Source organism: Monodelphis domestica, chromosome 1, assembly GCF_027887165.1.
Source record: "Monodelphis domestica isolate mMonDom1 chromosome 1, mMonDom1.pri, whole genome shotgun sequence".
Lineage (NCBI taxonomy): Eukaryota > Metazoa > Chordata > Mammalia > Didelphimorphia > Didelphidae > Monodelphis > Monodelphis domestica.
In genome coordinates this window covers 470,655,303-470,678,690 of record NC_077227.1, presented here as the reverse complement: position 1 = coordinate 470,678,690, position 23,388 = coordinate 470,655,303, and the positions used below count along the sequence as shown (strand labels likewise).

At 40.1% G+C, this 23,388-nt stretch overlaps 1 protein-coding gene across 3 annotated transcripts in view; it reads right to left on the bottom strand.

Annotated features, from left to right (window-relative positions):
- Positions 1–23,388, bottom strand: part of COL5A1 (collagen type V alpha 1 chain) — a 307,559-nt gene that overhangs the window by 28,478 nt on the left and 255,693 nt on the right. For all 3 annotated transcript variants that reach the window (XM_007475261.3, XM_007475262.3, XM_016433131.2), the window contains exons 43-61: positions 19,571–19,678; positions 17,569–17,622; positions 16,523–16,576; positions 16,301–16,408; positions 15,705–15,758; positions 15,503–15,610; positions 13,761–13,814; positions 11,511–11,618; positions 10,249–10,302; positions 9,821–9,874; positions 8,973–9,026; positions 7,678–7,731; positions 6,915–7,022; positions 6,647–6,700; positions 6,441–6,494; positions 4,835–4,942; positions 3,741–3,794; positions 2,444–2,479; positions 242–295 (exon numbers count right to left, since the gene is read on the bottom strand). In XM_007475261.3, the coding sequence (XP_007475323.1) occupies positions 242–295; positions 2,444–2,479; positions 3,741–3,794; positions 4,835–4,942; positions 6,441–6,494; positions 6,647–6,700; positions 6,915–7,022; positions 7,678–7,731; positions 8,973–9,026; positions 9,821–9,874; positions 10,249–10,302; positions 11,511–11,618; positions 13,761–13,814; positions 15,503–15,610; positions 15,705–15,758; positions 16,301–16,408; positions 16,523–16,576; positions 17,569–17,622; positions 19,571–19,678 (1,332 nt within the window). The remainder of the gene's footprint in view (positions 1–241; positions 296–2,443; positions 2,480–3,740; positions 3,795–4,834; positions 4,943–6,440; positions 6,495–6,646; positions 6,701–6,914; positions 7,023–7,677; positions 7,732–8,972; positions 9,027–9,820; positions 9,875–10,248; positions 10,303–11,510; positions 11,619–13,760; positions 13,815–15,502; positions 15,611–15,704; positions 15,759–16,300; positions 16,409–16,522; positions 16,577–17,568; positions 17,623–19,570; positions 19,679–23,388) is intronic.

Here is a 23,388-nt window from a genome sequence, read left to right as displayed (position 1 = left end):
AATATTCAAGGAACATCTTCTTTAACTCAAGAGGGAATTTTCCAACATTTCACTTCCTTATACAAGTGCCTAAGCATAAAGGTCATCTTCTACTATAATATTAAATTTTATCTAGTTTCCTCCCTTGAGCTCCTCTTTCTATGATTTGGAATTTTCCAGGGAGATACTGCTGTGACTATAATGTCATTTTGAGTTACTGAGAATTCCAATATGGCTCTTAAAATCTTCAAAGACTACTTACGGGTGGACCAGGAGGCCCTGGATGACCAGCCTCTCCTTTGGGACCTGTTGGACCCTGGTGGAGAAGAGAAAAGTGAATATGTGTGTGACCAGTGGAAAGCATTAGCAATCTGGAATAAAATACAGTTTTTCACATGAATATCTCTAGTCTTCTCAGTAATTGAAGATTAGAAAGGCCCTCAGTGGAGACCTTCAAAGATAAAAGCTAATGGAGACTGGAGGTCCTGGGTTCAGATCTAACCTCAGATTCTTCCTAGTTGTGTGATTCTGTGCAAGTCATAACTCCCATTGCCTGGCATTTGCTGTTCTTCTGCCTTACAAGTAATATATAGTATTGATTCTAAGACAGAAGGCAAGGGTTAAAAATAAAGACAAAAACCTGAGAATTGACATGGATGAGGTTTATAAAAATAAACAAAAAAGAGGTATTGAAAGAGAGAATGCAGATTTAACACATCCATGATATCAGATGTAGACCTCCCATGCCCATGCCCATGTCCATGCCCTAGGGTCTTAAGAGAACAAAATTTAGGGAAAACTAGCAAACACTTTTTCAAATAGATAGGAATAATATATAAAGTCCAGAGACGACTAATTTTGAAATATTTGTTCATACTGGGTTTAGAGTAATGAGAATTTCACGATGAGCTTTCAGGAAAATTTAGAAATACTTGAGTATGCGCTTACCAGCATGCAGGCTGAGTGTAGGCTGAGTGTGGCAGCACACCCAGCCCATGCTATATGCCAACTTAAAGTATCTGCCCAGAGGCACAGAATTGGAGAGGTGGAAGGGACCCCAGGAGCTATTTAATCCAAACATACACAAAAGGAATCCCTATTATAAAATGCCTGACAAAAGGTGTTCTGTCTGCCTTGAATATCTCCAAGAAGGGAAAACCTAGTATCTCTTGAGGCAGTTAATTCCATTTTTGGGCAGCCTTGATGGTTAGGGAACTTTTCTTGACATCCAGCCCAAAATTGCCATTTTGCATCTTTTACCCATTGCTTCTAGTTCTTCCCTCTGAAGCCACACGGTAGAAGTTGAATCCCTACTTATATGACAGCCTTTTGCATCATTGAAGACAGTGATCATGCCCCAGTGGAGTCATCTCTTCCTTAGGTTAAATGGGCCCAGTTTCTTCAATGGATCTTTATATGATATAGGTCAGAAACCTTTCCCATACTCCAGCCACCTTTCTTTGGACACACTCCTATGAGGTTAAAGTCAGAGGGCAACCACACCCTTTCACCACAAAGACAGTGCTGGGTTAGAGATGAACCACTGGACCTGACCCAGTTGAACCCAAATGATCAAGTTACTGAATTTTCTTGTTTGTTTCTTTCTTACTCTTTCTTTCCTTCTATCTTACTCTTTTCTTTCTAACTCTTTCTCCCTCTCTTATTCTTTCTTTCCCTCTCCTCTTACCTGTTCTTTTTTTCTTTTCCTCTCTCCTTTTCTTACTCTTTTCTCTTTGCTTTTCTTTTGCTTTGCTTTCCTTTTTCTTGACCTAACCTTCCCTGTCAAGTGAGGAAACTAACTCTGCCATTGCAGATCAGAATCTATCCTACAATCCAAGAGAGTTGCCTGAAGTGCTGAGTCAGACCTGACGTAGATGTGTCAAGAGGCAGACATCCTCAACAGGAATTCTATAGCAAGGCAAGGTCGGCTGGAAGGCATAAAAAATTCAAGGCTCCACCACAGGTATCCTCCTTCCTCTCCCCCAATTTTTCCCTACCTCAGAGCTAAGAAACAAAAAATTAGAGATAGCTAAAACAGGGACCTGTTCCATCTAATTTTTTTTCTCACAGAGATAGAAAGTTCCCTCCAAACTTCCAAGGCAAACAATTGGACTCCCTGACTATTTAAAGCCCAAAGACTGGGCACCACACATGATGGTGGAGAGTCTATAGACCAGGTAAAAGGGAAAAAAGTGAATGAATTAAGGATGTTTTGCCTGTAGAAGAGTAGATTTTAGAGCACAAGATAACTATCTTCAAGACTGTCATATAGAGATAGAATTAGATTTTTTTCTGTTTGGCCTCAGAGAGAAGTAGGAGAAATGGATCTTCATTAAGCAGAGACCACTTGTCAGGGATATTATAGGGAGGATTCTTAGGTTGTGTTCAATGATCTCTGAGCTTTCATCCAACTCTGAGATCCTGGGAAATTATACCCATGGATTTTGGTAAATGCAGCACTTACCGATGAGCCTTTAGCACCTTTGGGACCAGGAGGACCCTGAAGATAAAGAACAATAAGTTAGGGCCAAGACAGTAACTTATTTCTCTAGCTCATGTTCCTTTCTCCTCCAGATATAAATTCTGTATGTAGTAGATACCTTTCATTTTTATATCACCTGCATTTCCAAAAATCTCCCTTCCCTTTCTCCCTTGGCCAACAAACCTTTCCTTGTAACAAAGAATAAAAGGGCCAGGAGGAAGAAGTTCAGCAAAAGTAATAAACATATCATCTGAGTCAAACAGCATCTGTGATCCAATATGTATTTTTAAAGGTCATTAAATTCGATAACCTTGTCTTTACCTTATACTGTGTCCTCACCTCACATTTACTCCTGCCTTTTATTTTAAATATTTAAAAATTCTTTTTGTTATATGCAATTGGTAAAAAACAAAATAGGAAAATGTGTATTGATGAATGAATATGTTATATGAGGATGAGGTTAAGCCAACCCAACTGTACGAAGGGGAGAGGTGATCTGAAGATGCCAAAATACTCTGTTGGACCCTAACATATATCCTTTACCCGCTTTCCTGCAGGAATCAAAATTCCCACCATTAGAATCAGTGAGGGGTTAACTAAAAGAGGTGAGGAAGTAATCACCAGAATTATGAAAATGCAACCAGACTGCCTGTAAGTGTCTTCTGGCACACTCTCCCAAGAGAATGAAGTCAGAGCTTATATGATCAAACTAGCTAGATTTATCCCTGGCAGCTAAGGGAATAATGTCAAGGGAAGGGAATCTCAGTGGTTGTCAAAGGGATTGAGTAGAGCATAATAGAGGTAAGAGCTTGGTGCTTGCCAGGGACAGCATTAGGGTGCTGCTGGTCAGCATGGTCAGGTATAACCCTAGGAGGGAAAGAGTATAAAGAGGAGTTTCATCCATTTTGTTGTTTTTCCAAGGATTGGCCCTGTGGGGTAGGCATCATAATGGTTCCAAGAATACAGAGGGGTATCTCTATCTATGCCTGTAAACAGTTCTCCTCAATAGCCCATCAGCCTTACTTCACTCAATGAAATTCTACAAGATCTTGTCAACCTCTCAGACTTCAATGATGCTGTCAGTGAAATTCTAAGAAGTTCCATGGTCACTCCAACCCTCTCTCTCCAGCTCACAAACACCAATCCTGGCTACATCACTCAAGCAAACCATGGAAGGCAAAATCCATTGATGTCTCCCATTTCCCTCTCATTCAATCTTTGTCCTTGCCCTAAGCCAACAGAGTGGAATTACAGCTAATTCACCCTTTCAGATACTCACTGGTAAGCCAGGAGGTCCAGGGGGACCAAGGGGACCAGAAGGACCAGTTATACCCTAAAAAGGAAAAGGAAATAAAGGGATATTAAAATCCACTCTCTTCAGATAGGCAGCCTACATGGAAATGGGATTTTAGTCTGCTTACCTCCCCACCATCATTTTAAGGGCCACTAACCATCATTTCCCCAAGTCTGCTGCTCACTGACATTCTTTAAATTGTATACCAACCTGACTAGGTTATTGTGAGGCTTCCAACAAGATAATGTATATGCAGCACTTGGCAAATGCTAAAGCGTTCTATAAATGCCAATGATTATCACTCTTCTTATTATGACTATTGAGTGGTCAGTTCTTGAATTAGTCTCCCAACAGATGCTCTCATTTCCTTGGAGACATGGATGTGTCTATTTTACTAGGGGATCATATGTCATCCTCAGAATATTTTACACACATCTTGGCACTTGGGCCATAACACAGGGAAATGTAAAAACCACGTTTACAATTAAAGACCACTTTTAGTTGGAAAAGAAGCAGCAGCATGACATTCATAGCCCAATAGATAGAAATTAAATTCAGAAAGATCTGGGTTCTAGTCCTACTGACTCACTCTGGCTGTGTGACTCTGGGCAAGTCACTTAATTTCTCAGTGTTCTAGACAAATCTCTAAGGCTATAAATTACAGAGAAGGTGTCCACTTGTATTGGGATAGGGAACTCATAAAGGGAATTTCTAAATGTCCCTTATACCAATGATCAGAATGCATGTCTCTAGCTCTTTTTCTTGGAAAACTCTTTAGACTGGGCTTCAGGGGAGCTGAGTTCTATTCTGAGTTCCGTCTTTGACACTAGCCACATGTTTTTCCATAAAATGAGGAGCTCAGAATAGATGATGGTGGTGGTGACTATAGTGATAATAATCTCTTCACCATCGTTGCCAGAGTGCTTTGTATTTGGAAGAACTTTCCCAAGCATTATCTATTCAGTGATGACTAAGGATCTCTCCTAATTCTAAACTGCTAAAATTTAAGAGCTTTAGTTTGCTTGGTTATTTTGAGAAGCCTACACAACTTACAGAAAAATGGGCCCTAAATCACCTACCTGTTCTCCTTTAGGACCTGATGAACCCTGAGGTCCAGGAAGACCTCGGTCCCCTTTTTCACCCTGTTCACCAGGAGGCCCAATGAGACCAATCAAACCTGGATGACCCTGCAGTAAAAGAAAGAGATTAATGTGCCTATTTCACAAGTGACTAAAAACATGCTTTCAAGGAGGAGAGAGGAAGAAGGTACATCTGGAAGTATAAGATATGAAACATATTTAGTCTTAGAGCAAGGAAGCACATAGGCATTAGGATCCTTTAGGGAAGTAAAGTCTAGGAAATTTGGGGAGGCCCATTTTAATCAGGAAAGTTTTCTGGTAAATTCTATCTATGAGGAGCCTATGATTCCTACCTCCCTTGTGGCTCTCTTGAGAATTTGAAGCACCTTGGGGACAGTGGATCTCCCCTACATCCTCTGCCATCCTACTTTCAGCCTCCCCTGCCTCCATAGGTCAGGCAACCAAAATTTGTATAGATATAACTTGGTAACTTTGTGTGCTTTGGCCTCATCCCCCTCAGCAAGTACAGTTACTAAAGATGCAGAAAGTTCTCGAAGCCCAAGTCCATCAAGTAGTTCAACTTCAGAAGTGGATTCTGTTTTATCAGTGGAGATGACACTCAAGAAGAAACTAAAGAGCATGGGACCTCTCCATCGGACTGCACCTGAGATCACTCCTGTGCATTGTATCCCTTGATTAGATTTTTTTGTTGAGTTCCTCGAGAGTTGGCATTGCCTGACATTTTGTATCTTTGGCGTTTAGCAAAACGCTTTGCTCCTTGCAAACAATAAATGATTTTTCATTTATTCAAAATACATCTCTATTGTCTGAGGACTGGCCTCTCTTTGTTCAGAGAGGTTCATCTCCAAGTTGACCACAGGGTAATGATCTAACCACAGTAGTGCTTGAGGACCCTCATTATTGACTCTCAGAGGGACTGCAGAGGCAGCTTGGGGGCACAGTGGCTAGAATATAGACCTCAAGTTAGGAAAACCTGAATTTAATCTGGCCCCAGTCACTAAATAGATGAATGGGAGCAGCTCAGTAGTCAGGCTCAGAGATGGGAGGTCCTGGGTTCAAATCTGACCTCAGACACTTCCTAGCTGTGTGACCCTGTGCAAGTCACTTAGCCCCCATTGCCTAGCCCTTAACGCTCTTCTGCCTTGGAACCAACACACAGTATTGATTCCAAGATGGAAGGTAAGGGTTTAAAAAAATTAAAAAATAAATAGATATATAACCATAGCCAAGGCTCCTTTTTCTTCCTTTTTCTCATCTGTAACAGGAAGATAATGATAGCACCCAGTTTTTAAGGTTGTGAGCATAAAATGAGTTAATATTTGTAAAGTGCTATATAAATTCTAGTTATTATTGTCTCTGTCTGTGGCATGAAGGTGACCTTATGTCTATGAGAATCCACACCAATGAAGTTATAGAGCCTCAAAGTTCTCTGGCTGAGCACCTCATAACACACACAGTAAAGATACGCTGCTGATTGAATTGGAAACGTGCTTCCTTGCCAGCCAGAAGCAGACAATAGACGGGAAAGATGGTATTATCTAAAAGAGAAACTCAGAGATCAGGCTTGTTGTAACAGACATCATACCTTTTCACCTTTGGGCCCCGAATCTCCTTTCAGACCTGGGAGGCCTGGGGGACCCTGAAAGAGTACAAAAAAAGAAGAATCATATTTTAGCACCGATCAACAATGGCTCATCTGATTTTTATTTCCTATGATAGTAAAACAAAATGCAAGTATTTAACACTAAGTTTATACATTAGGAAATGCTCAGAGTAATGGATGGTACTTACCATGGGACCAGGGGGACCATCTGGGCCAGGTGATCCTGGTAGACCTTGTTCTCCCTGAAAAATACATACATTCTGCATAAGACTCAAGCACAATGGCCCTTTCTATTATAATCATGCTTCTCCTCTCATTCCCCAAGATTCTCCAGCCTACTTTGCTAAAAAGTATGACTTAACATCCCCACAGAAAGCCCTCATTCTAGCTTGCTTAGACTGGGAATTGGCCACCAATACTCAAACAAGGCTGCCCTTTAGTCCATAAGACATTTACCACAGGGCCAGGAATCCCACGAAGGCCATCAGGACCAGGCTTGCCTGGTGCACCTTGGGGACCAATTGGACCAGTCTTTCCAGGTGGGCCTTCCAAGCCAGCTTCTCCCTGTGGGGAAAATAGGAGAGAGAAAATATTTTGTGAAATGCAACTTAGATACCCATGCTATTCCCCATGTACGCAAAAGTCACTGCTTGAAGAACTTCCCATTGGAAAGGATCACAGATTTAAAGCTGAATGAAATGGTTTAGTTTCCCCTAGTCCCCCTTATTTTATTGATGAGGAAACAGAGACCCAAGATGTGAAGTGCCTTGACCCAGGTCATGCACATCCAGATATCTCAAGGTTGCCCCTAAATCTTTGTGGATTCAGGTCTTTTCACAGTTAGGGCTCTGACCCCACAGAGTTAGGTTGCTAGTTTCCTATAGAGCCCTGAGGGCCATGATGATGGGAGACAAACATATGCAGCTTGGCAGGCAGACACTTAAACATAAACACATGCTATAAGGAATCACCCCAAGGGAAGACCCAAAATCATTAACATTCTTTTGGCATGTGTTAACTATCTCTAAGGTTGGAAAAAAAATGCAATTTCCTTTGAAGCCAATGCCCAAAGCTTGCTTCACTGTTTTTTATTGAACTGGGTTAGGAAGTTAAATGTAGTTTTTTTTTTCTTTCATCACCTCCGTACCCCACCCCTCGACCCTTCAAACAGCTCTCTCTTGGGTATTATGCAGAATAGTCTGGGTAAGATGCAAGTTACCTTGGCTCCTTTTTCTCCTTGTCTTCCTTCGGGGCCAGCTGGGCCAGGAGGACCCTAACAAAAAACAGAGAATAGACATGAGATCACCTTCACTCCCTCCTCTCTGACCCTGTCCTCCACTCATGTTTTGCTGCCTATATCAGAGACTATGTCTTGGAGAAAACTCTGCTTTGGGGCCCTAATGTTCTGTTTTGTGATCACTTCTCTTGGGCCAGTGACTCAAGAAAGTTCCAACAATGTTTTGCTTTACTATTGCTCCTCTCCACCACCTTTTCCACTACCTCTTATCCAAGTGCCTTGTTACTAAAGCTTCTCTCCAGTTGTGGGGCCAGGACCCTAACTCTGCCATTGTTTCTTAACTGGTATGCCAATTACTGCTCTCTGGCCTCTCTGCCAGGCCTGTAATTTTCCTGACCAAGGTGACCCTTCATAGCTGCCATTCCCTTTGGTGTAATTAAGTAAGTAAGGCTTTTAAGGGCAGGGACTCTCTTTTTTCTTGTATTTGTATTCCTAGCACTTAACATAGGGCTTGGCACATGGAAAATACTTAATTAATGCTTTTAAATTCATTCATTCATTCATTCATTCATTCATTCATTCATTCATTCATTCATTCATTCATTCATTCATTCATTTATAAGCCAATGCTGAACACAGTCAGAGGGGCCAGAGCAGTGATTGACAAGATAAAGACAATAATAGGGGTGGGGCTATAGAGAGGATGGAGAAAGTGGTACACAATCATGCAAATCTGCAAAGACTTACTCAGAACAGTTATTATTACTTCATTGCCCCTTCCCCACCCACCAACATCACAAAGAAAATAACAGGGATACAAGAATTGGCCTCATTTTTCTAGTTCTCTTTTAAGTAGCCTGGCTTACTGTAGGTGAGCATATGGCTACATTATTCACCATGCAAATATCTTTTAATTTTATTCTGGTTTGCACAAAATTCCAATACAGAAAAAAGCAATGTAACCCCCCTGGGATAGCTGGTCTATTCCTCAATTACTGACAGCATTTGACCTTGTCTTCCAAAGAGTCTGATATCACTATGATGCGACGGTAATATAAATCAATAAATCAGTCAGTAAGCATTTTGTGCCTATTCCATGTCATGCACTGTTCTGTAATAATGATGAAAGATAACTAGAAAATGCATTATGGACAGGAGCACTTTCCCCACCAAAGTCTGGGTTACATCACTCATATTCTCAGCAAAAAAAAAATGTTAATAGTTTATTGCTTCATACAGAAAACCAAAAGCCCAAGATTTTCTCCAAAGCTATTTACCCTTTTGCCTGGAGGTCCAGATGGCCCTGGTTCACCAGTGGGGCCTGGGGATCCCTGGATTTAGAGAAAGAAAATGGGAAAAGCATTAGGATCTAGGCCTTCTGATTAACATGAACCAAAGTGGATAGACCCTAATTACCTTGCAGGGGCCAGGAGGGTAATAATGGATAATCCTTTGAGTCTCAGTTCTGAGCTCTCCCCAGTTAGCTTAAAACTGTAGCTCTTGTTCCCCTTTAGCATATCATAGCACAGATGCCTAGAAATCTGGAATCATATTAACAGGGGCCTGCATTCATCTAGCCCAAGGAATTCTCTGTTACAGGTTACACAGTCCAACTAATGTCCTGGCTGTGGCTGCATGATCACTACCTACTCTCATTCTGCAACTCTGCAGCCCTGTGGAAGGGGAGTAATAAAATCCCAAGATTCTGGACGGGAGCCTCTCGCCCTCAGGGCATGTCATTTCACAACAACCAACTGCTCCATTTGTTGGAAGTGGGGGAGGGGGCCTGCTTGGGAGGAGCTGGGAGTCATCTCTGAGTGGAATACTAAGCAATGGGCTCTGCTGGAAGCAAGGCCACATTTAATCATAAACTCAGCATCTCATTTAGGATAAGAAATCCTGTGGTTATAGATGCACAGATGGCAGGAGCTGGAGAAGTCCCAGAGGTGTCATTTGGTTCAGGCCCTCTAGGCTCTAGACAGAAATGGACCGAAACCCTTCGAAGCAAATGATTTCTCCCCATGAGCAAAGCAAGGTGAGAATGCCAAGTAAGGATAGCGTTGTTTTCTGCCAGCAAGCTTGGAATGGGATTCCTAGTGAGTCTAGAGCACTGAAAATAACTTACAGTTTGACCAGGTTCACCATCATCTCCTTTATCACCTGGTGGACCATCTTGACCCTGTGACAGAAAGAAAAATGAATTAATTCTAACTTCTTCAGTCTCTTACAGAGGCCCCCAAATCAGAAAGCTTTGCCAAAGCATTCTACTCATCAGCAGGCTGCATGAACCTCAAAAGCATCCTCATTTCTCTTTCAGAAAACAAAATCTGTAGTGACTTGAGGCACTAAACATCTCTGAGAAGATATTTAAAAATGGGAAATGCATTTTTGCCCTTAAAATTTATTTATTCATTTATTTTACAGCTAACAAAATGTTGACGCCTGTCACAAGAGAACAGGAAAGTGGAACTTTTTTTTAGCTAAAAAAATGTCCTAGAATGAAGGGGGTGAGAATTGCCCAGACCACAAATACCAAGCTCAGCTGATACTTACTGCAGGACCAGGTTCTCCAGGGGGCCCAGGATCACCAGGGAAACCAACAGGACCCTCAAAAGAGAAAAACATCTCAGTTATTATCCATCCATCTGAGTACACAACACCACCTAAGCTACTGCTTCAACATCATCTTATGCTCTTAGCTGACTATTGCCACAACCATTGCACTGAAGGTATCTCCCAATTTAACATACAGTAATATATCTCCAGGAGGAACAATAAAACCAAAGACATAAATTTATCATGTTCTTTTTTTATGAGTAAATTAATCTTTCCTAAAAGGCATCTTTTACCCCCCTTAAGCCTTCTGTCTTAGTATCAGTTCTAAGTCAGAAGAGCAGCAAGAGCTGGGCAACTGGAGATACGTGACTTGACCAGGGTCACACAGTTAGGACGTGTCTGAGGTCAAATTTGAACACCCAGATTCTCCTGACTCCAGGCCTGGTGCTCTATCTTCTGTACCACCAAATTGTCACTTTGATAAAGCATCTTTAAAGTTAGCATAGTACAGTGAATAGAAATCTAGCCTTGAAGTCAGGAAGATCTGGTTTTGAGCCCTTTCTCTGACACATATTAGCTACATGACCCTGAGCGAGTCACCTAACTTCCTAGTGCTCTAGGCAATTATCAAGACTACAAGTTTCAAAGAAGTCCCAACCATCATTGGTAATTTTCACTGATGAATTTCCTATAGCAATGAAATAATGGGTCAATTCTCATCCTGGTCCTTATTTTAGCAAGTTAAAACTTTTCTACTTAGTCTATACCAAATATATTTCACTAATAGGACTTATCAGAAAGCCTTCTGGATTTTTATTGGCTTTTTCCAAGTCTACTCACTCACTATTAGGTTTCTTCAACTAGTGCTTCAACAATGGGGAATATTTGTGTTTATATAGTACCTTACTGACTACTGTGAAAACTAGAGAACAGATATTTTTACCCCTACTTGACTGAGGAGGAAAAGGTTTCAGAAATGTTAAATGACTTGCCTAATGCCATCCTGCTAATGGATGGCAGAGTTGGGGCTCAAATTCAGATCTTTTCATTGAGAGTTTGGTGTCCTATTTTCAGGAGGAGGAACAACCCACTGGAAGTGTCTGCTGACTCTCAGATACCATACTTGTGACAGTATGGAATTAAGGGATTTGACACTCAAAGAATTACAATTACACTTAAAGGATGACACTTCTGATGTTTGCCTGAATATGTTTATCAGAAGCCTCTGCGTTTTCATTCGGCATCACACAGATACTTACTGGGCTTCCTTTGGGCCCATCATCACCAGGGGGACCTTTGGGCCCAGGAGGTCCTGCAGCACCAGAAGGACCGGATTCACCCTTTTCTCCTCTTTCTCCTTTGGGTCCCTAGAGAAGGAAAAAGGCAATTCCTTATGAAGCTACAGAAACATCCTTGTGGTTTCTGTCTAATCTCTATTGCTCAGCATTGTTATATGGCCCTGGTTTTACTCAACATTTCAACTGACAAGGAGTTCATTCCTATCCTCTAGTTAACAGAGTCACCATTTATGAGGAAGGGCCTGACAAAACCATTCTGAATGCTTAAAACCACAAAATTGGTTATAAACTGAAGAAGAGTATGTATTTTCTGGAGTCACTGGCTATTGAAAATTTCAGATGAATGTATGTTCTGCCACTGTCAGGAAAAGAAGATTACAGTGTTGTGGAATTCAGCCAAGTGATATTATGAATATTTAGAAGAGGAAGAAAAGGAAGAAGAGGAGGAGAAGGAAAAGAAGCTGGAGCATAGGGAAGCCTGACCAACCTAGCAGGCCACAAACTTCTCCAAGTCTCACTTGAAGATTATCACTTTGGATTATGGGTTGGAAGAGTCCTTGGAGGGGGTCATTTAACTGAGGAGTTCTTAAACTTTATTGTATTATGGACTCCTTTGGTAGTCTGGTGAAGCCTTTGGATCTTTTATCAGAATAATGTTCTTAAATATATAAAACAAAGTACAAAGAAAACCAATTATATAGAAATATTTTCCCCCATCCAAGTTCTTGAACTCCTTTCCTTCACAAATCTTTCCATGGACCTCTTGGGAATCTATTAATCCCAGTTTAAAAATCTGTAATCTAATTCAACTCTCTGATTTTTTAAATACTTTTTCTGGATATTTTTTGGTTTTATATCACCTAAATTTTTCAGATTGTCTTTCCCTTAAAGCAAAGAGAAAAAAGAACAAAGAGAAAAACCAAATAGCTTAGTAAAACTAACCAATATATTGAAAAATTCCTGACAGTTAAAAGTTGCACATCCAGGATGCTGGATAAAAGCCCCATCATGCCCCCCCCCCCCGCAAAAAAGAAGGGAAAAACTATCTTCTCATAGCTCTTCTTTTGGACCAAGCCAACTCTCATTTTAGTCATGAGAAAACTGATACCCAAAGAGGTACTCTGACTTGTCCTAGCTTATGAGCAGCAGAGTCGGGATGTGATGTTGTTAACATTATTTGAACTGAGTTTCATCTTCTAGTCTCCTGGTAGTAACAGTATATCCATTATAGTTGTGGAGGGGATAGAAACTTCCATCTAATCCTGCGATGAGGTGGCCAAAGAGACAAAAGAAATAGAGATGGCAGGGAGAGAGGGAGGGAGGGAGGGAAAAGGGAAAGGGAGAGAGAATTTAAAAAAAAATTTCTTCCACCCCTCCCAAGGATACTCATAGATTTCTCTCTCTTGGCTTATAAGAAATCATAGCCTGGAGACTATGTTAATTGTTGCTATTAATAAGAGTATGCCATACATATGTTAGTAACTGAATAAGAACTTATTAAAAGTATGATGACAACAACAAGAATAGCAACATTGCTTGTAATATTTCTCCAAATATTTGAAGAGATTCATGAATTCTTTTCTATATTTTAATAAAGACAAATGTTCAGTTTTATCTGGAAATTCATAGTTCCAAGTGGAACTATAGTTTTGTAGTTACATCTTTTCCCCATAATGCTGAATGCTGCACTCAGATGATATTATTTTTCCATCCCTTCCTCATTCTAATTTAGATCTCAATTCACTTCAATTATTACAAAATTCAAGTCTTCTTGCTTTGAATGGATTCATGATTTCTTCTGTGTGAGTCCTCTTCTACATAGGGATTGTGATCGTCTATGTCTATGGCAATGGTTTCATTTGGCAGTCAAAATTTTGGCTGTGGGCATCTTGGGGCTACACACAGTATGTCTCTGGAGCCATACTATAAGCCCTTCTTTCACAGTGGAATGGGTCAAATGCTATCTATCTACTGGCAAAGTCTTGGAGAAACCAAAGTTACCCCCACACTAGATGAAGATGCCATTGAAAGATTGTAAATCATTCTGTTGCAATTTGTAGGGTAACCCAAAGTCTCATTTTCTAATTAGAAAAAGGTTCAGGAATGCCACCCGGTTATAGAATGTTCTGCTGACACCTCTATCCATGCCCATAATGTCATCCATCTGGATGAGAGCACATCTCTATCTATGCTCAAAACTCCTCCACTTACCGGAAGACCACCTTCGCCTGGAAGACCAGGTTCACCAGATTCACCAGGCTCACCCTGTTGGAAGAAAAAGAAACAATTATGTTACTGAACACAGCGTATACAGGACATCTCAATACCAGGAGCATCGGCTCATAGATTTAAAGCTGCTTTATTAAGAGTATTATTATTCCCATTTTATAGATGTGGAAACCAAGAAGCAGTGAACTTAAGTGACTTCTGTTTAAGGCAGGAATTGAACCTAGGTCTTCTTGACTCCAAGTCCAGTCTCCTCTCCACTACTTCATACTGCCTCTCCTTGAATATTTCTTTGGCTGAAGAGGAAGAATGTGCTTATAAGATTGCCTTTTAGTACCAGCAGTATCAGTGGTTGCACATTGTCTGACACTTAAGTGCACATCTGTTGGCAGAAGTAATCCTAACATTCTCTTTCTTACTCTTGGAATGCTAAATTTCTCTTTAATTTCCTTTGTCATAAAAAAATGGTGATAGAAGATTTCCTTTCATTTAAAGGCCTGAAGTCAGGAAGAAATTGACTGCAAACTGCATACAGAATATATGTAGATGGTTTCACATCCATTTCCTTCTTTTTATACAAAGGAAAAATGTTAAATGTTTACAAAGTGATGAGAGCTCATGGGCACCAGTGTGGAGAAAGAAAGAAATCAGATAAGATCTAGAAGAGATAGAGCTTCAGGCGAATACCAATTTGACTAAAAATGGAAATTCTAAGAATAGATTTTAGGCAGCTTATTCTTCTCCAATACTTAGTTGCTGGAAGGTAAAGAGCTGATATTTATGATTTGCTCAGAGCTTCACATTCATTATTCTGTTTAATCCTCACAACAACTCTATGAGGTAAGTACTATTATTTTTATTGTTTATTCATTTTCAGTCATGTCCAACTTTTTATGACCCCACTTGAAGTTTTACTGGCAGAGATACTGGAATAGTTTGGCCATTTCCTTCTCCAGATCATTTGACAGATGAGGAAACTGAGGCCATCAAGATTAAAAGAATTGCCCAGGGTCACATAGCTAGTATCTAAGACCAGATTTGAACTCAGGAAGATCAGTCTTCATGACTTCAGGCCCAGCACTCTTTCCAGATATGCCACCTAGGCACCCCCTAGTACTAATATTATATTCCCATATTATAAATAAGGAAACTGAGGCTTAGAGAAATTGAGGAAGAGGATTGATGGTGATTATATTGCTTTGAAACTTCCTGAAAGGAAGCTTTTGATGTGTATACAAGAATTTAAGAACTTCCAGTAAAATTTTTCTGGGTCTACTACCACAGTCCAAACTGTATTTTCCAGGTATGAAATAGTCACATACACCATATATAAAATAACTTTTTTGTGCATGTGAAATGCCACATATCTGTCCATACATATTGGTTTATAGTTCTGAGCACACATGAATACATATACATAACAATGATTTTTTTTCTTTAAATCCTTACCTTCTGTCTTAGTATCAGTTCTAAGGTAGAAGAATGGTAAGGGCTAAGAAATTGGGGTTAAGTGAATTGCCCAGGGTCACCTAGCTAGAAAGTGTCTGAGGCTAGTGTATAAACCCAGGACCTCCCATCTCTAGGCTTGGCTTTCTATCCACTGAACTGTCCAGCTGCCCCTAAAACTAGGTTTTATGTGTCTAAATGTAGATACCCATTTATACTCTCTCTCTCTGATTCTCTAACAGTCATTGACTATAAATCATTAATAAATTAAAAAAAATCACCTTCTCTCCCACAGCTCCAGGATTCCCTATTCCTCCTGGAGGACCTTGTGGCCCATCTGCTCCTGGAGAGCCAGATGGTCCTCGGGGACCAGGGGGACCGGGAGGGCCCTAAGGAAACAGAAAATAAGCATTCAGAATTTGTAAGGCACGAAAGTCGTCTGCTTCAGAAGACCCCCTTGCAATTGTGGTCAATCATGCTCACCATCTGACCGACGTCTCCGGTTTCTCCTTTCTCACCTGGGGGTCCTGGTAAACCCTATGGGGAGAAGAAATGGCTTAGGAGCATGGCAGAGGGGGTACTGTTACATCACACATTATGAATACACTTCTCAGTGATTACAGATACAGGGTGGAAGTAGTATTTAACATTCAAAGGTTTGGAAAGTTTAAAAAATAAGAGACATAATTTTTGTTTTTAAATACAATTATGGGTGCCCTTAAAATTGCAGGCACTGGAGGCACATTACAGCTTACAATGATGCTTGACCAGTGAGACTAAGGAGGAAGTGGCCTGGCCTCCCTGTCTCTTTTCATTTATTTATTTATTTTTTTTTGGGGGGGGGAGGCGAATGTCTCGCCTTTACAAAAATATTAACTAAAGAGAGGGGAGAAATAATGTCGAGAATAGGTTGCAAGCAAGACTTTAATGAGTATATGTTAGTGGGTAATTCATGGGGTGGAAAGTACAGAATGGGATGGGAAAGTACAGAAATATCACCCTGAGTTTTTGTACCTAGTCTCTAGCTCATCAGGATGTGAGCGCCACCCTGAGCATTAGTCCCTGCCTTGAGAAATTACCTGTAGTCCAACTGGCCCTGGGGGACCAGGAAAACCTCTTGAACCTTCATCACCTTTCTGACCAAAAAGACCTTGCTGGCCCCGTGGACCTGGCTCTCCATCACCGCCCTGTGGGAACATGATTAAGCACACTGTGTGAATCGTCCAAATGATGAAGTGGCTTGTTCAGGAGGGTAGGTAGGTGGTTGGTCCTCAGCATTATCAATAATGGTGAATACTCACAGAGGGACCAGGCTGTCCAATGGGGCCTTGCGGACCTGTAGGACCTGGTGGACCCTGTAAAAAGGCAAGACAGATGTTCAGAGTAGTTTGTTTCTTTCTTTCAACCCTTAACTTCCATCATAGAATCCATACTGCATATTGAATCCAAGGCAGAAGAGTGGAAAAGGTTAGGCAATGGGGGTTAAGTGACTTACTCAGGGTAACACAGCTAGGAAGTGTCTGAGGTCACATTTGAACCCAGGACCTCCCATCTCTGGGTCTGGCTCTCTATCCACTGAACCATCTAGCTGATGCCTCCCCCCAACTCCTGAGTAATTTTTGAAAACATAGAAGCACTTGAGCATCTCAAATGTATCTCAGTCACAGAGCTCTCTCCCCTTTCTCTCAGCATTTACTGTACTGAACCCACAGATCTTTTAGAAATTTTCATGGTCTATTTCTTACTGTGTACATGTCTTGATTGTAAGCAATCTCAAGGTGGGGGCTGGAGCGTCCTCTTTGTAGCCTACCTTGGTGCTTATCACAGGGGTCTTTGCGAAGTATGTTTTTATTAAATAATGACTGATGAGTCAATAAGTAAGTTGTCAATAGGGAGACGCAGGTGGGAGAATATATCAAAGGGAACCCTCTGGCCTGTAGACACATACTGATGACATGCCTAATGAGAGTGAACTGTCTTATGGATGCATCTCATTGCTCACGAGAGGAAGCAAGAGCTGGTTAAGGCCTTTCCAGATTTCTCCACTTGTAGTTTGTATTTACTTGGCTAATTTCACATATATTTTGTATTTATTTTTCTGTGATGTATCTTTTGTGTTTCTCCAATAAAATGTAAACTCCTCGAGGGCAGAGTCTATTTCAATTTTACCTTTGAATCTTCCTAAGCAACTAATGTAAAGCAACAGTGTCCAGCCCATTATAAGTGCTTAATGAATGCTGAACTGACTAACTGAAAACAACCTATGCCCATAACTGGCAGCTGGAACATTTAAACTGGTAGGTACACATCCAAAAGAAGTTGATTATAAAATAAATTTGCAACTCACCTGTTCACCTTTGTCTCCTTTACTTCCCTTTTGCCCTGGCTCACCAATCTCGCCCTATTAGAAAAGAGTGTGAGTCAGTCACGTTACTCAGTAAAGCATATCAAGGTTTGCTGGGGTTTGTGGTTTTTTTTTTTTTAAGGAGAGAATTTCTTGGAGTTGGAGGCTAATTGAGCACAATCCGCCAATTATGCTTAATTACCCATGGGATCACACAATGTATTATTATTACTCTTGTTGTTGTTGCTACAATCATCTCCCTCCTACACAGTGCCACAGTTTTCCAAAGAAATATTTAGACATATAAATTTGTATTTTGTGCTAGTGTGAGTGCTGAAAATGGAGGATTTCTTCTCTCCTTCTACAGGGAATAATACTATGTTTGAAAATATCACAGAATTTGGGGGGAGGGAAACAGATTGGAATTTTAACCAACAATGATTGAGTTTAATGGGTATATGCTAGCGGGTAATTTAGGGGCAAAAGTACAGAAATACCATCCTTAATTCTTGTTGTTTCAGTGTTCAGTGATGTTTCATTGAGGAAATAAAGTACCCTCTGCATATTCTTAAGTTCCATCACTGAATATAAGATCATAAACAGAAAGAAAAAATTGAGTGCTTTCAATCAGTGGAAAATTCAAGTCCAGGCCTTTATATAATAGCATCGGACTTACACATTTCAAAAGAGACATACAGTGAAACTTCATTAAGTTGGAGTCCATTAGGTCCAGAGGCTGAGATGATCCAGTACAAGCCAAGGCGGGGCTGAATTTTTCTACCATATAGACCATATAGACAAACCATATAGACAAGAAAGGGTTTGTGGAGCCAATGCTTTTTGCTATAAGATGGCTGGGGAAATGTTTGAGCTACTTTAAGGGGGAAAAGAGTTTTAAAAAATTTCTAAGTAGTTTAAGAAGTCTCCATTTAGAAGGAAATACAGTGATATGTTGACTGGGGTCAGAGAATTTCAGGTTTCAAAGGGAGCATTTAATCATAGAATCACAGAATTTTGAAGCTGGAAATCTTAGAGACCTTCTTTTCTAGTCTACCCTGATCTACTTTAAAAAAGAGAAATATGAGGCCCAAGTAAATAATATGATGTGCTTAAGGGAACAGTGAGTTATAAGATCAAAACTGTCACTAGAACTTAGGACTCCAGACTCTTCTCCAAAAAATGTTAGTTGATTTTTTTTAGAGGAACAGTTATTTAGAAAAGGGGCAATGTGCTTTTCCAGTAAAGAGACTGAAAAATTAGATGAGAAAATTATAACTATATATTCTCATTTGTTCATTAAAACTGATACACTAAGGAATTCTCTTAGGTTGGGGCAGGAAGATGCTATGTAAAAAAAAAAAAAAACCACCACTAACAAAAAAACCCCAACTGGCTTTGGAGTTAGGTGACCTAAGTTTAAACCCCAGCCCTATTATTCACTAGCCATTTAACCTCACATATGTCATAGCTCACAACTGCTCTCTGGGTCTCAGTTTCCCCAACTATAAAAATAGGATAATACAATGACACAAGTAAAAACCCAGTGGAATTGTGTGTAAGCTATGGGGGGAAGAGGGGAAATAACATGAATCATTTAACCATGGTAAAATATTCAAAATTAATTATTTAAATAAAATTTTCAATTAAAATACAAATAGGATAATAATAGTAATTAATACTATCTACATTACAGGGCTGCTATGAGAAGAGTTCTTTATAAGTCTTAAAAGTACTATACATGAGTTATTATGCCCTGCAATTTGGGTTTCATTACTCTATGTCCTTGAAAGTAATTTCTTAAGAAGTATCTTACTTGTTGACTAGAAGGATGGTGGTAATTCTTTAAGCAATTAGGAAGTTTGGAAGGGGGAAGATTTAAGGGGAAAAAAAAGAAGTATCTTACAATTCTGACCAGATACTTGTTCAGCTTGCAGTTCTTCCTCAGAAGGAATTAGGAACATGTCACTCTTGGAGAGTAATACCACATTCCCCAACTTTTTCTCACCTTATCTCCATCTTCTCCAGGGGGTCCCACGGGACCTGCTGGGCCAGGGAGTCCTACAGGACCCTGAATACCATCTCGGCCAGCTGGACCTTGAGGACCTTTCTCACCCTATGGAAGATATAAAGCCAGTAATTAGAAAACAGGAAATTCTTTCACTTTGCATGTAGGACCCCCCAGAAAGAAAGCTTAGATATAATGAAACAAATATATGAAAAATTTCAGAGACATAGAGTTACTTGTGAAAGGGAAGAAGCTATATAGAGAAGGCAACCGAAGATATGCAACTGCCCGGTTACCAGTTATTCCTGGATTTTAAGGTCAAGATGCTCCTTTGATGTTGGTGCTACAGAGACATCTTTGAAGAAATGAACTCTAAGTTGTGTGGAAGGACATTTAAGAGTTTTAGGCAGGAAAAACAGAAAATCAGATTGTTCAGTAATGGAACTTCCTTCAGTCATGATGCTGAAAGAGGTCTGTATGGAGGGTCTGCAGTCTGTGACTGAGAAGAAGATGAGGCTCAGTGAGGCCAGTGAGAAGACAGCTCCCGAGTGAGATAGAGTTAGTGTCCCAATTCTTGAAACTTTAGCATGGAGGATGAGTCTTGATTGGAAGGTGTGAAGGGAGAGTAAGAATAAAAAGAAGTCTGGAGGCTGGCATGCCCATCCCTGTATATCCAAATCTGAAACCTGATAGGCTCTGAACCAAAGTGTTCTCTTGTGTGGTAATGCTAGTTCTGGGAAGCAGGGTTGAGAAAACCTAATTCTATTTTTGTATTATAAATAACCTTTCAGTTTCTGTGCCCCTAACATAGACTTTTCATAAGAGAAGAAAGTGGGGCAGATAGGCAGCTATTAGTTAGAGAGCCAGACCTAGAAATGAGAGTCCCAGGTTCAAATCTGGTATCAGATACTTCCCAGCTATGCAACCCTTGGCAAATCACTTAACCCCCATTATTCTGCCTCTATCACTCTTCTGCCTTGGAACCAATATATAGTTTTGATTCTGAGATGGAAGGCAAGGGTTTAAAAGAGAGGAAGAGAGAAGACAGCACCAGATTAGGGGGATGGGGAAGCAGATCCACAACTTAGGTGTATGAGAGTGTGTATGTGTATGTGTGTGTGTGGGGAGGTCTATAACAATACCCAAAGAATGATACTGTTCACAGAAGAATTCAAACATGAGGTACAGCCACTTCAAAATGGCTTTTCTTGTTTATTTTTCAATTTTTAACAGTATCCAACACACCATCTTCCTTTCTGTCACTTTTTTGATGCATTTTTTCCAATCATTATACTTTAAGCTCCAATTAATTCTAAGAAATTAATGGGTCCTTAGGATTCCAGATCTAGAGCTCAAGGGACCTCAGAGGCCTTCTAGGCCAACCTCCTCATTTTATAAATGAGGAAAATAAGGCCTGGGGAGATGAAGCGAATTGCCCAAGGTCACACAGGTAGTTAAAATATCAGAGATGGGATTTGAACCTAGTTCTCTGGATCCAGAGCCAGTAATTTTTCAACTGTATCATACCACTTTCCTTGTTCTGCTCATTTTCACTTTGGGGTTTCTCTGTACAGCAGTGGAGTAATTTTCTTCTGACATGGCAAACGTATTGCATCAAAGGTGAAAAATGGATAGAAAGATTTAGCTGCGGCTTTTAGAGCTGACTGTAGCATTAGTTCACTAAAACATCTTCAGTTTCCTTCTCTGCTGCATTGCAGGAGCTGATGCTTCTGGTTTCTCTTCTACAGTCTCCTCTCCCGTCTTCATGAATCACTTTCTCCTCTTCACATTTGATTCTTATTGATATCAATTTCTCCTCTAATTAAGTCAGGAATAAATGCCAGTACCGAATATAGAATGTACATATAACTTCCTTTCCCCACTTGACTAATCAAGCCAGTAGTTCTCAGAGATACGCTGACCTTTTCTTCTCTCTTGAGCTATTCTGGGGGAATTGAAAAGCTTTTAAATGGATAAAGCAATTCTTACTGGGCTCCTGCTTAAATATTTACTTTCTTGAAACAATGAACAAAATAGTTTTCAACTGAATTTGCTTTAGGTTTATATGTACTGAATGCATGATATGCTCTGGGTTCCTGGTACATAACTCAGTTGTATCAAAATCCTGGGTGCCTCATTGTAAATGATTAGATGTCATCTAAATTGCCTTTTTATCTTCCCAATAAGGCATTGAACATATTCTCAATGGCACAGATGTTCCAAAAATGTTTTCAATGGGAAATTCTTGCCTGAGGAATGGAATTGGGCTGTTCTTTTTCCCCATGAACCACCAAGAGCAAAATTTTCAGGGAAAATAACACTTTTAATAACACCAATCAATCAACAAAATGCTTTAACTCAATCTAAAATTGCTTATGTTGGCGTTTGCCAATTTCCCCTGGAACCTGGACTCTGTCTGGCATGCTAGATTCAGAATCAGAGACTGCACCAATGTGTATTTGCATGACTGCACACAGGAGCAGCCTTGGTGGCTGTAAAATCGCAGAGTGGAAGTCAAATAGGAGTCATGATAGGAGACTTTGAGGAAGTAAGCTTTTTCTTTGCATGTTACTCGGGAAAAAAATAATGCAAGGAGGTTATGCAATCTGTTTCTTACGGATTTTCTATGAAAAGAAAGGATATTCCTGATCAGAGATTGGATAGGATAGGAGTGACTGGGAATGACGTTATGGTTCCAGAGGAATGGCTAAATGATGCCCCAATGTTGTTTCAACCCCTGTTAGTACAGGAAGCCATAAAAATTTCTGAGTTTTCTGAAAAATCAAGCAGTATAATTATTGAAAAAGGACGAAGAGGCTTTTAAGGTACATATTTTGACCTTATTTTCTGCGTCAATAGATGACTTCCCAGGGAAAAAAGAAATAGAAATTGTTCATTTAGATTTTGTAGTCATAACTTCTGGACACTGATTGATAGTCTCACTAGAGGCCAGGTCTAAAAAGGTCATCAGCACATTTCTTGAGTTCCTTTCTGTTCCTTCTCTAGCTAAGGAATTATTATTGTTATTCTTTAGTTGTTCTAGGTACGTGAGACAGACTTTTTTCTCCCACAAGACTGGAAGCTCCTCAAAGGTAGGAATGGGTTTTCTCTATTTTTTTGCATCACAAACTCCATCCCACTTGCACTCAATCCAACAAGTCCTCGCATTTAAGCTAGGCATATAGGCTCCAAGGTTTCAAGAAAACACCTTCTCAAGGCAATGACCCTATTCAAGAAGGGAGTATCTAATAGTCAAGAACCATCTGAAAACCATTGGGCAGTATAGATCAGGCATTTTTAAAACAGGGTTAGTGGATTTATGACTAAATCCTTCCACCTTCCCATCTGTTGCTTGAATTTAATAAAGGGCAATATTATACTGAAGACAGTAGTCTAATTTGGTATTATCCTTTTCCCGGGTCATTGGGGGAAAGATTTCTCATATCAAACAATTCTTTTCCTTTCCAAGAGTTTATTCTCTGGCCAGATGCAAATCATTGACCCTGTATCTTGTTTTTACAGGAGTCATTTAAACTTCAAATTGCCAAGAATCCAGAGCCCTGCAATCTGCTTCATAGGAATTTTCTGAGAAAAGAGGGTATATTCCTGAATCAGCAGTGGGATAGGATCTGGTGTACTAGAAGTATAGGGTAAGGATCATACTAGAGAACTATGAATGGGCAAATAATTTCCATGCCAATTTCCTTTGAGGTGAGAGGTCATATACGGATGTCCATTACCTAAATGCAATCCAAAGGAAATGTCACTAATCATAATTCACAGAATCTTGAGGTTTGCCCCAAAGACCAAGTCTAAAG